Genomic DNA, 14,164 nt, shown 5'->3' with positions numbered 1-14,164 from the left:
CAGCAGTAAACACACTTAGGTTATGTGAGCAGTAGCTGTGTGGTCCTATGTCTCTCTCGAGCCTGTTCGGTAGTTGCAGTGATGAGACAAGATCGTAATTGGATCGCAATTGGATATCACGAAATTGTGATATCCAATTAAATAAGAATGTGTGAGGAGGGTTGTTTATATTTCAGTGTGTGTGTGTAGCACTACATTCTGAGGTCTCCTAATATCTTTGTACATATGTTTTTGTGTCCTTCCAGTTGTAGGGTGCAGGAGGCCCCCAGTACCTGTCCATGGCTCCACAGAGGGGATATTCCATCACTCAGGGGCGCGAGTCACATTCCGCTGTGACCCTGGGTTCGAGCTGAGGGGGATCCGCACCGCCATCTGCCTCCAGGATGGCACCTGGAGCACCCCTGCCCCCCAGTGTGGTAAGAGGCCAGAGAGAGAGGGGCACAGCACAACGAACAATTTAGATGCTTGGTGAAAAATCCAACCTGATTGACCTTAGAGACACTGTAGGTTTGTTTTATACAGTACCATGTGAGACATGTTAACACAACAGCTCCTCTAAGGAATAAACGTATTTACAACTCATCTGCAAATTCAATAGTGTCTGACAATCTGAATCGCAGCATCACTGATCCTACATGTTATCTGTGTTCCTCTGCAGTGCCTATGGTGAAATTATGTGTCATCCCAGCCAAGCCTGTGCATGGAGACCACTTCCTAGTGTACGGGCCCAATGATATCATCATAGCCCTGCAGTACCTGTGTTACCGGCCCTACAAGCTGAGCGGGACGCACCAGAGGACCTGTTTGCCCAACAACACCTGGAGCGGAACACCCCCCACATGTGGTAAAGGTTAGGATCAGAGCAAGGCATGATGGGAATCAGAGTTTGGAGACAGTGGGAACAGGTTTTGATAGGCATCAAAGGTGGACCTACTATTATTAGGAATGACTATGTTCTACATGACCAGACAATTTTTTATTTTTTTATTTCACCTTTATTTAACCAGCTAGGCTAGTTGAGAACAAGTTCTCATTTGCAACTGCGACCTGGCCAAGATAAAGCATAGCAGTGTGAACAGACAACACAGAGTTACACATGGAGTAAACGATTAACAAGTCAATAACACAGAAGGAAAAAAAGGGGGGGTCTATATACATTGTGTGCAAAAGGCATGAGGTAGGCGAATAATTACAATTTTGCAGATTAACACTGGAGTGATAAATGATCAGATGGTCATGTACAGGTAGAGATATTGGTGTGCAAAAGAGCAGAAAAGTAAATAAATATAAACAGTATGGGGATGAGGTAGGTAAAAATGGGTGGGCTATTTGCCGATAGACTATGTACAGCTGCAGCGATCGGTTAGCTGCTCAGATAGCAGATGTTTGAAGTTGGTGAGGGAGATAAAAGTCTCCAACTTCAGCGATTTTTGCAATTCGTTCCAGTCACAGGCAGCAGAGAACTGGAACAAATTGATCATATTTCACTAGTAGAATGTGTACAACCATTCAGAATGGTTAGCCAACTGTATAACAACACTTATTTCAATCCAGAAATTCACTTGTTTTCTCTCTTTTTTTCTTACAGTGAATAATACACTTGCTGAACCAGGCAAAGACAAAGGAAATGACAAAGCAAGAGATACAGAAAAGGACAAGGAAAAGGATGCAGAAAAAGAGAAAGACACTGACAAAGACATTGAAAAACCCAAAGACAAAGAGAAAGACTATAATACAGGTATCAAAGAGGACGTGGCTGGTAAAGATCCAGACGCAGGCCTGAGGAACACAACAGTGGATGGTAAAGATCCAGACGCAGGCCTGAGGAACACAACAGTGGATGGTAAAGATCCAGACGCAGGCCTGAGGAACACAACAGTGGATGGTAAAGATCCAGACGCAGGCCTGAGGAACACAACAGTGGATGGTAAAGATCCAGACGCAGGCCTGAGGAACACAACAGTGGATGGTAAAGATCCAGACGCAGGCCTGAGGAACACAACAGTGGACGGTAAAAAAGATGGTAAAGACAAAAACATAGACATTACTCTGGTTAACATCCCAGGACGAAACGAGGATAAAACAAGTGACAAAGAAAAAGAAACTGGGCTAGAGAAACCTTCTGGAGGTACCAAGGATAAAGTGGACAGTAAGGAAACGGATGACATTGTAAACACAGTGGAGGGAGAGAGAGAAAATGACGTGGGGAAAACCATCGCAGACATAGATGGCAGTCCAGATACTGGGGGAGACACAGACGTGATACGGGAGATAGGAAAGACAACAGAGATCCCTGAGATAGTGGTGGTGGTGGTGGAAGATAAAGGACAGGAGGAAGAGAAGAAGAAAGAGGATCCAGTAGATAAAAGCAGTGATCCAAACATAGTTGATCCTAATGACTTAAAACCTAGGGGAGACACATTTGCCATAGATTACACTGAGTTAAAACCTAGGGGAGACACATTTGCCATAGATTACACTGAGTTAAAACCTAGGGGAGATACATTTGCTGTAGAGTACACTGTTACGGATGTGTTTGGCACCAATGACATAGAGCAGGGTATGAATACAACAATGTCTAAAGACATTGTGAAGATTTTTATTCCAACTAGAAACAACAACACACAGTTCACCCCATATTCATCAGGAGGTCAGGAAACTGAGAGGCTGGTGGAAAAGCCACACGAAGATATAGGAGCAACTAAAGATGTAGGCTCAACTAAAGATACAATGGCAAGTACAAGCAAACCTGAAGAGGAAAATACTGGAAAAGATTCTGACAAAACAACTAAAGAGGAGTCTGATGATGAGAAGAGAGAAAACCAAAGCATCAGTGGTAAGACTCAGAATCACCCCGAACACTTCAGGTGCATGTTGTACAATACACTGCATTATTGAAACAGATATTATAATGACCCTCAGCATCTTACATGTTGTTCTCCAATCTCTCGCTAGCTCTCCACCTATCTATCTTACATTCTGCACCTCCTCTCTTCCCTCCGTCTCTTCTTCCAGAGGAGAGCTGTCCCCCTCTCCCACAGCTCTACCATGGGTACCAGCAGGTAGTGCCAGGGCTGGTGCCAGAGACAGTGGATTTCTTTTGTAATCACTCCTACGCTCTGAGTGGTGACGCCAGACGCACCTGCCAGCCTGGTGGAACCTGGGGGGGCACTCAACCCCTTTGTGTGAGAGGTAGGCACTGATGTGTGTGCGAGTTTGTATGTGTGAGTGCATGCGAGCGTGTGTGCCTCAACTTTGTGATTATCAACAAGGGACACACTGGAGCACCTGCCAGTTGAGCACTATTTTTAGCAGCCTCTAATCAACCCAACATTGAGAATGAAAGCAGCTGCCAGCCTGTCAGTAGGTATTAATGGGAACCCTGTGTGTGTTTGTCTGCAGCCTGCAGAGAGTCCAAGGTCTCAGAGCTGGTCAGACAGAGAGTTCTGCCTCCACAAGCTCCATCCAGGTATGTTACAGAGCACACATAATAATACACATGATATAGTCTATATTTAATTCCAGACGTAAGCATTAACCAACACTATACTGTATATACACATTGCCATCGAAATCATCATATTTTTTATTTATCTGACCTTTATTTAACTAGGCAAGTCAGTTAAGAACAAATTCTTATTTTCAATGACGGACTAGGAACAGTAGGTTCAGGGGCAGAACGACAGATTTGTACCTTATCAGCTCGGGGATTTGAACTTGCAACCTTTCGGTTACTAGTTTCTAGTCCAACACTCTAACCACTAGGCTAACCTGCCGCCCCATATATCAAAACCACACACATAAAACTTATAGTATATGTGCATAATCATATATCAACATCATTGGCACACCACACGAGAGAGACCATAAACACAATGTATGACCCTGATTAATGCACACATCACAACAGATGACTTAGCTCTTTTTTGTGTGTGACAACCACTTTACCATGTGAAGCCCACATGTCAATTACGGAGAGGCTGCGGATCGGACTTTTCCTGGATCTTCTTCCCAACAGCCAAATGTCCCACAGCTTCTGTGCATGTGCAGGATTCTCTACTTTAGGCACAGTCTCTACTCTCTATTCTGGCAAATGGTGCTCGATCAGAGTTGAATCAATATCTGCTTGTTCACATAATGATAGTATTGTACATAACAGAACCGAATATAACAGCATACTGTAGTGTAACGTTTACGTTAAGACAAAAAAACAGCACCTCATTTCCAATGAGATTTTAGGATGATTGTGCGAATGGTCGCATTTTTATCTCATGCGCGCGTAACTAAACAGTGTGCCACTAGGCAAAATATGTGCATTGATTGAAACAAGACAGGTAGGATATACTACAGTTTGTTAACACTACCTGCTCTACAATTGGCTCACTGTACATCATTCAAAACAACACTGTGCATAACTAAGAAGATCATTCACAATTGACAGTGAGAAATGTGAAGGGAGAGTGATCACACATTTTTGGGGGCGTTAATAAGTAGAGGTAAAGAAACACATGGGCAGAACATGATACAGATCTTTCCGGTATTCCAGGGGAGCGGACGGGATTGGAACAGGGCGGTTACCTACAGATCTACAGCCTCTGCCTATAAATGAAACATTTAAAAACCTAAAAGGAGTTATACATACTGCTAGCCTCTTTAGGTACATTATACACTAGTTTGTTTCTGTAAAGGAATCTCAATTGGAACCCTCTCATCTCTCAGGAAGACCCCTGTGCAGAAGCTCTACTCATCCTCTGGGTTTGTGAAGATGTTCCAGTCTGTCGGCCCCACCAAAGTTCCCCCAATGCTATCCCAGCTGCCCCAGGGGTTCCACCACCTCCACACTCACATAGCGTACGAGTGTGCCTCTCCCTTTTACCAGCACTCAGGCAGTGCACGCCGCACCTGCCTCAAGACTGGCAAGTGGAGCGGGCGTCATGTCTCCTGTTCACCAGGTGAGGACAGCAGAGCCACATTACTTGATGTATATATTAATATAAAGGGAAGGTGTGTCTTGCCACCTAGGCATGCTAGAATTGTGCTTTCAAACCACACTTAGACACTAAGCAATCAAGATAATTGGATTTAAAAAGTAATATTCCAGGTTGGGTGTGATGTGGAATAAGGTTTCCATACAGTATCAAGTGTTGTTTTATCACTTTGGCAGATCTGAGGTTTAACATCCTCCTTCCCCTTCTTTCCCACCCTTCTCACGCCTGGCCACACTTTCCTCTCGTCCACCCTTGTCTCTCCATCCTTCTGTTTTCCCAGTGTGTGGGAAGCACCCCACCTTTGACCCCCAGAGCCCGGCAGAGTCCCACTGGCCCTGGCTAGCCGCCATCTACCAACGCCCCACCAACGGAGCAGGGACCAAGCTGGACAAGAAGGCCAGCCTTGCGGGGTCACTAAAGAAGGGGACTGGAGCTGAATCAGGTGCTGGGGTTGGATCCCAGGGGCAGGATGAGGCCTCAGGCTGGCAGCTGGTGTGTAGCGGGGCCCTGGTGAACCAGCGGAGTGTGGTGTTGGCAGCCCACTGTGTGACTGAACTGGGGAAGCTGTACCCTCTGGATGCAGCCACGGTCAAGGTGGTGATGGGAAAACACTACCGCAGTGACCTCCGGGAGACCAAGGGCCTGCAGCATCTCAGGGTAAGAGAGGGGATGGAGAGGGCTTAAGGGTGGGGAGTAGAGAGTGAGAGTGGCTAAATGGGTTAGTGGGTGGGGGTGGGCAGTGAGAGTGAGTTTGGAGAGGAGTTGGGAATGATGGATGATGTGGTTGGCTGAGACCACCTGTATTTAGCCACACACTGCAATGATTAGACTGAAATACAGCTATGGTGTACAGTTCACCACACATGATGTTACACACTATAGGTACATTTATCAAGCCTTATGAGATGGTAAAAGCTCAAGGTCTACATCTATATAATACCAATGGCTGGGTGGTTTTGAACCAGTGTCCAATTAAAATGTATAATTTCACAACGATGACACCATGTCTACTACATCTAGCCATGTAAAACAGCCCCATGTTTTGTTTTATGTTCAATCATTGAATAAGTGCCAGAGAGCTACTTTGACCGTAAGTAATCACCAATGTGGTTGTGCGACATGGCTAGTCTGGATCTAACCAACATATACAGTAACGTATTGCCATTTTGCAGTATATTGTAAATAATATGGTCTAATGGTGCGCTTTATAAAAGGCTGTCAATTAATATACACCACATTACCAAAAGTATGTGGACACCTGCTCATCGAAAATCTCATTCCAAAATCATAAGCATAAATATGGAGTTGGTCCCCTTTTTGCTGCTATAACAGCCTCCACTCTTCTGGGAAGGCTTTCCACTAGATGTTGGAACATTGGAACATTTCTGTAAGGACCTCACTTTGTGCACAGGGATATTGTCATGCTGAAACAGGAAAGGGCCTTCCCCAAACTGTTGCCACTAAGTTGGAAGCACAGAATCATCAAGAATGGCATTGTATGCTGTAGCATTAAGATTTCCTTTCACTGGAACTAAGGGCCTATTGCTCCTCCACCAAACTTAACAGTTGGCACTATGCATTGGGGCAGGTAGAGTTCTCCTGGCATCCGCCAAACTCATATATATCCGTCAGACTGCCAGATGGTGAACCGCGATTCATCACTCCAGAGAACGCGTTTCTATTGCTCCGGAGTTCAATGGCGGCGAGCTTTAAACCCTCCAACCGACGCTTGGCATTACGCATGGTGAGCTTAGGCTTGTGTGTGGCTGCTCAGCCATGGAAACCCATTTCACTAAGATCCTGACAAAACAGTTATTTTGCTTATGTTGCTTCCAGAGGCAGTTTGGAACTCGTTAGTAAGTATTACAACCGAGGACAGACAATTTGTACCCGCTACATGCTTCAGCACTCGGCGGTACCGTTCTTTGAGCTTTTGTGGCCTACCACTTCGCGAATGAGCCGTTGTTGCTCCTAGAAATTTCCACTTCACAATAACAGCATTTACAGTTGACCGGGGTAGTTCTAGAAGGGCAGAAATGATGAACAGACGAACAGACTTGTTGGGAAGGTGGCACGTTGAAAGTCACTGAGCTCTTCAGTAAGGCCATTCTGCTGTCAATGTTTGTCTATGGAAATTGCATGGCTGTGTGCTCAATTTTATATCTGTCAACAACGGATGTTGCTGAAATAGCTAAATCCACTAATTTGAAGGGGTGCCCACATAATTTTGTGTATATATATATAGTATATGTGCACATGATTGAGGAGTGTGAGTGAGTTGCCAGGTAACAAGCACAGCCAACGTCATTCCACTGACAGCCAAGCTGTCACCCTGCTGTTATGTTTGGCACAGGATCTCTCTTCTTTCTACAGCTTTTATTTTTTGACACCGCCTTTCTCTCTCAATTCTTTCTCTTACCATCCCTCCTCTCTATCTCTGACAATTCCTTCTTCATTCTGACAACCCCTTCGCTCCCTGACCATCCCACCTGTACTGTTTCTTTCTCTGACCAGTCTATTTTCTCTCACTCCCTGATAATCATTTCTTTCTGTATCTCTTCCCATCCCTCCTCTTTTCCTTCAGGTGGCCTCCATCTCTATCCACCCCAACTACGACCCCCTGGTTCTTGACTCAGACCTGGCAGTGATCAAGCTGCTGGACAAGGCTCGTATCGGGGAGAAGGTCCTGCCCCTCTGCCTACCTGACATCCAGGGGAGAGAGGTGACCTCCAGAGAAGGGTTGGTGACGGGCTGGGCCCCCCTGCCAGATCCCCGGATCGGGGAAGAGGAGCAGGCCAGGGTGGGTGTGCAGCACCTGGCCGACGTGGTGCCCTGCGAGCAGCAGTATGCCCGTAAAGGGGTGCCCGTGAGCGTCACGGACAACATGCTCTGTGGCCGCCAGCGACCCGACTACAGCCCATCTAACATCTGTCCCGCGGACACAGGGGGTATCCTGATCCTTCCTGCCCAGACAGGCTCCCCCCAGGACCCCTCTCTTGCCTCTCCAGAGGGGCAGGACACATCCAAAGGGGAGTGGCGGCTGCTGGGGTTGGTAAGTTTCGGGTATGACCAGGGAGAGTGTGACCCAGACCTGTTTACAGTGTACACACATGTGGCCAACTTCAAAGACTGGATAGAGAGCCATATGAAGTGACATCACCAGGATGTGACTCGCCCTGTATCTCTTTTTCCTCCCTCTCTTCAACCAACAACTCCCTCTTTTGCTTCATCATTATTCCCCCTCTTACTTTTATTTGCCAACATTTTTCTCCATTCTCCATTCTCATTTTTCTCAAATCTACCTGCTTCTTGTCATACCCCAGCAGGGAGTGTGATCACAAAAGAGCAGAGTAACACTGGACTGTACAGTGCTCTGAACTGACTTTAGGAGGCCCTAACACAAACGGATCAGATAGAGCTGCCCTCCACTCAGCACAGTACTTCAGTGTTCAGGTTTTACCTTAAATTTGGTCTTAGACTTGAAAACGAAAACCAGTTCCCTGGGAAAAGCTGGTTTTCATTGTATTCTTTGATATGTATATATAATGTAATGAATTATTACACGTGGTTCAAGGGATGTACATATTGTATAGAAGGACATAAATGTAATGTTGTTTTTAATGATAGATATGTGGTTGTGTGTAAAGAAACGGGGGTCTGGTTAGAGTTGTTCATCGAGTGTGGTTCTGTGAGCTTTCATCCAGCATTAATTCAAAGGATACCCATGTGATTCTACTAAATAGAGTTGAGAGAGAGAACCTGGTGCTTGCTATGTAAACCAGACAGCCATTTGGCCAGGGCCAGAGAAAGCCTATGAATGAATCCAGATCAAGTATAAGGGCTGCAATCGAACACCTGCAAATTGAAATCATTAACAAAATAATTGATGTGCCTACACAGTTAATAATGTGTGTATAACACAGTTAATAATTTAAGTGTTGACCCTCTGCAAGCATCTAAAGAGAACAATTGGTAAGTAATCGATGGAGAAAGTGTAGTGTGAACATTTAGCCACAGGGTGGCAGATTTAAAACGTCAATTTATATGGATTTATGTGGAGGGATGCTCTGGTATTGGTATTTTGGTATTTTATTAGGATCCCCATTAGCTGTTGCAATAGCAGCAGCAACTCTTCCTGGGGTCCACACAAAACATGAAACATGACATAATACAGAAGATGAATAGACAGCTCCAGGACAGAACTACATCAATTTAAAAAAGGCATATCAATGCATACACACAAACTATCTAAGTCAAATATAGGAAACAGGCTCAGCCCAAATCTCACAACCAGAGGGATTGGGTATTCATACACACCAAAATGGTACTAACTCCACTTTCTCTCTTACAATGTCCACAACATCTACAAAAAATGAAGTCAGAACAAGCCCACAAGCCCAGCACAGTTTTTGATCAGCTTGTACTTATCAGGACCATATTTGTGTGATATGTGTGATGTACTGTAAGTGTGTGTGTCCATTGTTCTCTGCTATACATTGCAGCACATCTACCGTAGCCCACCTTGCTCTTTCTTCTCACACGCGCGCACACACACACAGAGACACGCAGACACACACACATGCAGACACACACACACACACACACACACAGTGTCTGAAAGATGAACAGATGAAGGGGTATTTCTACCACATTGGGGGAACTGCTGTGTCTGCGATTGTGTTATAGGCGCTTGGGTTATGAGTCATGATGATTCTGGGAAGGAGAATGAGCTGGTGTTACTGGTGATGCTTAGGCTGGGGTGCCATCATTGTGATAGCACTTCAAAGCTTATGAAGAGTAAACAACCAATCATTGCATATACTGTTTGTGATTCAAATACAATAGTGGCCTCATGGCAATGTGAAATGGAAAATGGCAGTGAGATGTCCATCTTTCATTGTACAGGAATAGGAAGCATCTTGGGAGGTGTTTCAACGACATCTACAAGATTGCCTTAGCAAGCTGAGAGACATCACATTGTAGAAAATCTGCTCTTGGCAACAATTACAATCTGACCATAGCCGTCCCTTGGACACTCACTGCCCTGGTAGGAATAGTCTGTACAAAGGATACGTGGAGGGAGATCGAAGTTCAATAAAATCTTTTGATGGATGTCATCCTAGAGACAATATACTTTCTCTTTTGCACAGGAACAAGATTTATGAAAGCTTTTCTGTCCCCTTTCTCCTCCTGTTTACTGGAAATGGACAAGGTCCTCATTTAGGCCCTTAATTCCCCTGGGTAGGGAGCTTTTCTACCCCGGCTGAAAGCAGACGTATTCTCAGGCCCCTGTTAGTTCACAGGTCAACATCAGTATAGCCGGCCAACACTTCACCACAACTTGACTGTTCTGCTGGGAACTAGAGTATGACCCTGAGCCCAGTGGAAAGCACCTGACAATGCTGAGAAAAGTGCTGCAATGAGGGCGCTATAGAGTGTTTGCACTGAAGAGGCAAAGGGGCAAGGCACTTGACACCTGACGTAAGCCTACACAAAATGGCCGATCACAGTCCAGTTTCACAGTCAAATCATGCTGTACTACAGATGTCACTAGTGCTGCGTGTTCTTTAGAGCAAAGAAAAGAGATCCGCCTTGACTCACTCGTTGGAGACTCCAGGGAGAGGGAATTAGACAACAAAGAGATCGCCTTCCTTCCTGTCGACATGAGAGAGACGTAGGACTAGTCTTGTGATGTTCTCAGGGTTCTGCTGTGTCTATGGAGACCGTGCATTTACTTTTAACCTCCCCAGTGGTGTTCGGTGATGTGTTTACGTCCCCTCGCTATCCCTACCACACAGCCCACATACACACACACACACACACACACACACACACACACACACACCACCACCACCCCCACCCTCCTAGCCCCTGATCTACCCACCCTGCCTGCCTGCCACCCCATCCTCTCTTTCTCCCCTCTCCATCTCCACCCCATGCATAGCTATGAGGGGCTTTAGGCACAAAACAGAACACATATTATTCAGTCCTACACATGTGCAGACACATATACAGTACTTGCACACATAAGCACCTATATTAAGGTGACCAGATTTCTGAAATTAAAACCGGGGACATTTCCAGCTCGGCGGTCAATATATCATTAAAATATCCAATGTTATTATCTATGAAATAAAAAAGGGGGACAATTCCGGTTTCATGTATTTAGTCTAACAGGCACACTGTGATAGAGAAAACAACTATATTACAGAAACACTACAGACAAGACAGAACTGTCCGATCTGAACAGCCATTCAGTGGTCCTGGTAGTCTGGGTAGACTAAGAGCAGAAGAGAACATTAGCAAAATTGAAGAAGAAAAAACAGACAATAGTATATGTGAAATACTTAACAACATAGTAAAGAAATAAGACGATGATGACGTTGGTACCTACATTGTATACCTAATCTGTATATTTCTCAGAAGAATGTGTCTTCTTCAGGATTGAACTCCTGGCAGGGGAGATTGAAGTTTGTCTTCACAATAAGCATGGCCTTGATGGTAGGAACAGTGAACATATTTCTTGCTGCTGTCCATAGATCATTCATTTGGGAGAACACTCTCGACTGGTGCATTACTTCCAGGTAAGCACATGACAACAGACGCTAATCTAGCCAGGTTAGTGTGTGGGATGTCGTTCTTTTTGAAGTGGGTAACCACCGTGCTCCATCTCTAACTAAGCGGTGTCTCAGATGTTTTCCATTCTTCAAGCGATCCCCCCTTTAGGAACTCTTGCAGGCCAGTAACCTCATCAAACAATGCAATGGTCACATTGGGGCATTTTTCCTGCAGTGTGCCTGCTGCCTTCTGGATCTCTTCACGCTGAGGTTTGCCTTTTTAAAAGGAGACAATGTAAATCTTTTAGATTATCTGTGTGCTTTCCCCATGCTTGCAAGTAGTTCACAGCCGTAGTGAAGAATGATTGGGATGTTTTGAGAAAGCTCTCTTTAGACATGGCTCCATTTCCCTCTAGCTCTCTCAGAAGTCCTCTGACCAAAACTGGAATGAAGTTGTCATCACGTCTTGCAGTCAATTTTGCCTCAATGTTTCTCAGAATGGCCTTCAAGCATCTCGATCGTGTCACTGAATACGGTCAGGTTTCCATGGAAAAAGGCCAGCCAAAGTTCAGTCAGTGGATCTTTGAACATTGTTCGCAGGACAACAGGGCATTTGTCTTTAGAAATAAAAAAGGATTTCAATGGCACATGCGTTTTCAGCACTCTTTCTAGAGCAGGGAGCATGGACAGCCAGCGAACATAGCTGTGTCCTAAAATGTTATGGTACTCCTGGCCAACAAACTCACAAAAGCTCTTCAGTCTTTCTACTCTGACGGTGAAAATATCCAAATATCTTTGTGAGCAGGTTCTCAACATCAAGGGGAATCATATCCAAAGCTGTTCTGGCCATGTTATGAATGATGTGGGCAGGACAACCTAAGCCGATCACCTCCCGATACAGAGCATTTTTAACTTTGGTATGGACATTGACCCTCCTCAGCCTATTCAGTCCTCCAAAGTTGGTATTTGTGTTGTCGGCAGAGAATGCCACAACTTTGTTTTCCAGGTTACATTTTTGGATGACCACCAGGACCTCAGCTGCAATTTCCTCTGCTGTTTCTCCTTTCAATTCAACAAAATCAAGCAGTTTTGTTTCCACAGATGTGCTGCCATCCTATATCTTACAATATCTGACTATTATTGGCAGCAGCCTTACATGTCCATGATTGGACGCATCAATGGACAGGGACACAAATGCAACCTGGTCTAGATCCTGTGTTACCAAAGTAGTTGCCCATGGACACCATATTTTGCACACCTTGTGGTGGAGTTTATCCTCTTGGATGAATTTCCCATTTGAGTCAATGAGGATGGCCAACTCAGTGGATTTTACCAAATTAGTGCGTTCATGTTCTGTGGCTGGGGTACACAGGGCCTGTGTACATGGAGGGGTGTGTGGGGATGTGTCGGGGGGGGGGGCAGAGAGCTTCTCTCTGTAGTAGGTGTCCCCATTTGAGCCTCCTTGTTGATTGATGGCAGCATTCATGCGAAACTGAAAGCGCGAACCACTGCTTTTAATCAGGGCAAGCCGACCGGAAACATGACCATGAATACAAACAGTGTAGCTATTTCCTCCGTAAGGCAATCAAACAAGCTAAGCTTCAGTATAGAGACAAAGTAGAGTCGCAGTTCAATAGCTCAGACACGAGTGGTATGTGGCAGGGTCTACAGTCAATCATGGACTACAAAAAGAAAAACAGCCCCGTCGCGGACCCTGATGTCTTGCACCCAGACAAACTAAACAACTTCTTTGCTCGCTTTGAGGACAATACAGTGCCACCAACACGGCCACCTACCAAACCCTGCAGGCTCTCCTTCACCGCAGCCAACGTGAGTAAAACATTTAAACGCATTAACCATCACAAGGCTGCCGGCCCAGACAGCATCCCTAGCCACTGCCTCAGAGCATGGGCAGACCAGCTGGCTGGTGTGTTTACGGACATATTCAATCAATCCCTATCCCAGACCGCTGTTCACACATGCTTCAAAAGGGCCAACATTGTTCCTGTTCCCAAGAAAGCTAACGTAACTGAGCTAAACGACTATCCACTCACTTCCGTCATCATGAAGTGCTTTGAGAGACTAGTCAAGGATCATATCACCTCCACCCTACCTGACACCCTAGACCAACTCCAATTTGCTTACCGCCTCAATAGGTCCATAGACGACGCAATCACAATCACACTGCACCCTAACCCATCTGGACAAGAGGAATCCCTATGTAAGAATGCTGTTCATTGACTACAGCTCAGCATTTAACACCATAGTATCCTCCAAACTCGTCCTTAAGCTTGAGACCCTGGGTCTCGACCCCACTCTGTGCAACTGGGTCCTGGACTTTATGACGAGACGCCCCCAGGTGGTGAGGGTAGGAAACAACATCTCCACCCCGCTGATCCTCACCACTGGGGCCCCACAAGGGTGCGTTCTCAACACTCTCCTGTACTCCCTCTCCACCCATGACTGCGTGGCCATGCACGCCTCCAACTCAATCATCAAGCTTGCAGACGATACTACAGTGGTAGGCTTGATTACCAACAACAACAAGACTGTCTACAGGGAGGAGATGAGGATCCTCGGAGTGTGGTGTCAGGAAAATAACCTCACACTTAATGTCAA

General features: G+C 45.5%; 1 protein-coding gene across 2 annotated transcripts in view; it reads left to right on the top strand.

Moving 5' to 3' along the window:
- The window catches only part of LOC115134158 (inactive serine protease PAMR1), a 45,426-nt gene extending 35,321 nt beyond the window's left edge, over positions 1-10,105 (top strand). Inside the window, exons 7-14 of one of the 2 annotated variants that reach the window (XM_029667848.2) lie at positions 246-416; positions 659-844; positions 1,589-2,836; positions 3,016-3,192; positions 3,403-3,469; positions 4,720-4,952; positions 5,269-5,645; positions 7,573-10,105. In XM_029667848.2, coding sequence (XP_029523708.1) covers positions 246-416; positions 659-844; positions 1,589-2,836; positions 3,016-3,192; positions 3,403-3,469; positions 4,720-4,952; positions 5,269-5,645; positions 7,573-8,142 — 3,029 coding nt within the window. In that variant the 3' untranslated portion in view covers positions 8,143-10,105. Of the gene's footprint in view, positions 1-245; positions 417-658; positions 851-1,588; positions 2,837-3,015; positions 3,193-3,402; positions 3,470-4,719; positions 4,953-5,268; positions 5,646-7,572 lie in introns of both variants that reach the window. The other variant, XM_029667847.2, reaches the window with a different exon arrangement.
- Positions 10,106-14,164: the final 4,059 nt, after the last annotated feature.

The sequence above is a fragment of the Oncorhynchus nerka genome, linkage group LG9a (assembly GCF_034236695.1).
Source record: "Oncorhynchus nerka isolate Pitt River linkage group LG9a, Oner_Uvic_2.0, whole genome shotgun sequence".
Taxonomy (NCBI): Eukaryota; Metazoa; Chordata; class Actinopteri; order Salmoniformes; family Salmonidae; genus Oncorhynchus; species Oncorhynchus nerka.
This window is presented reverse-complemented; position numbering and strand designations above follow the sequence as displayed.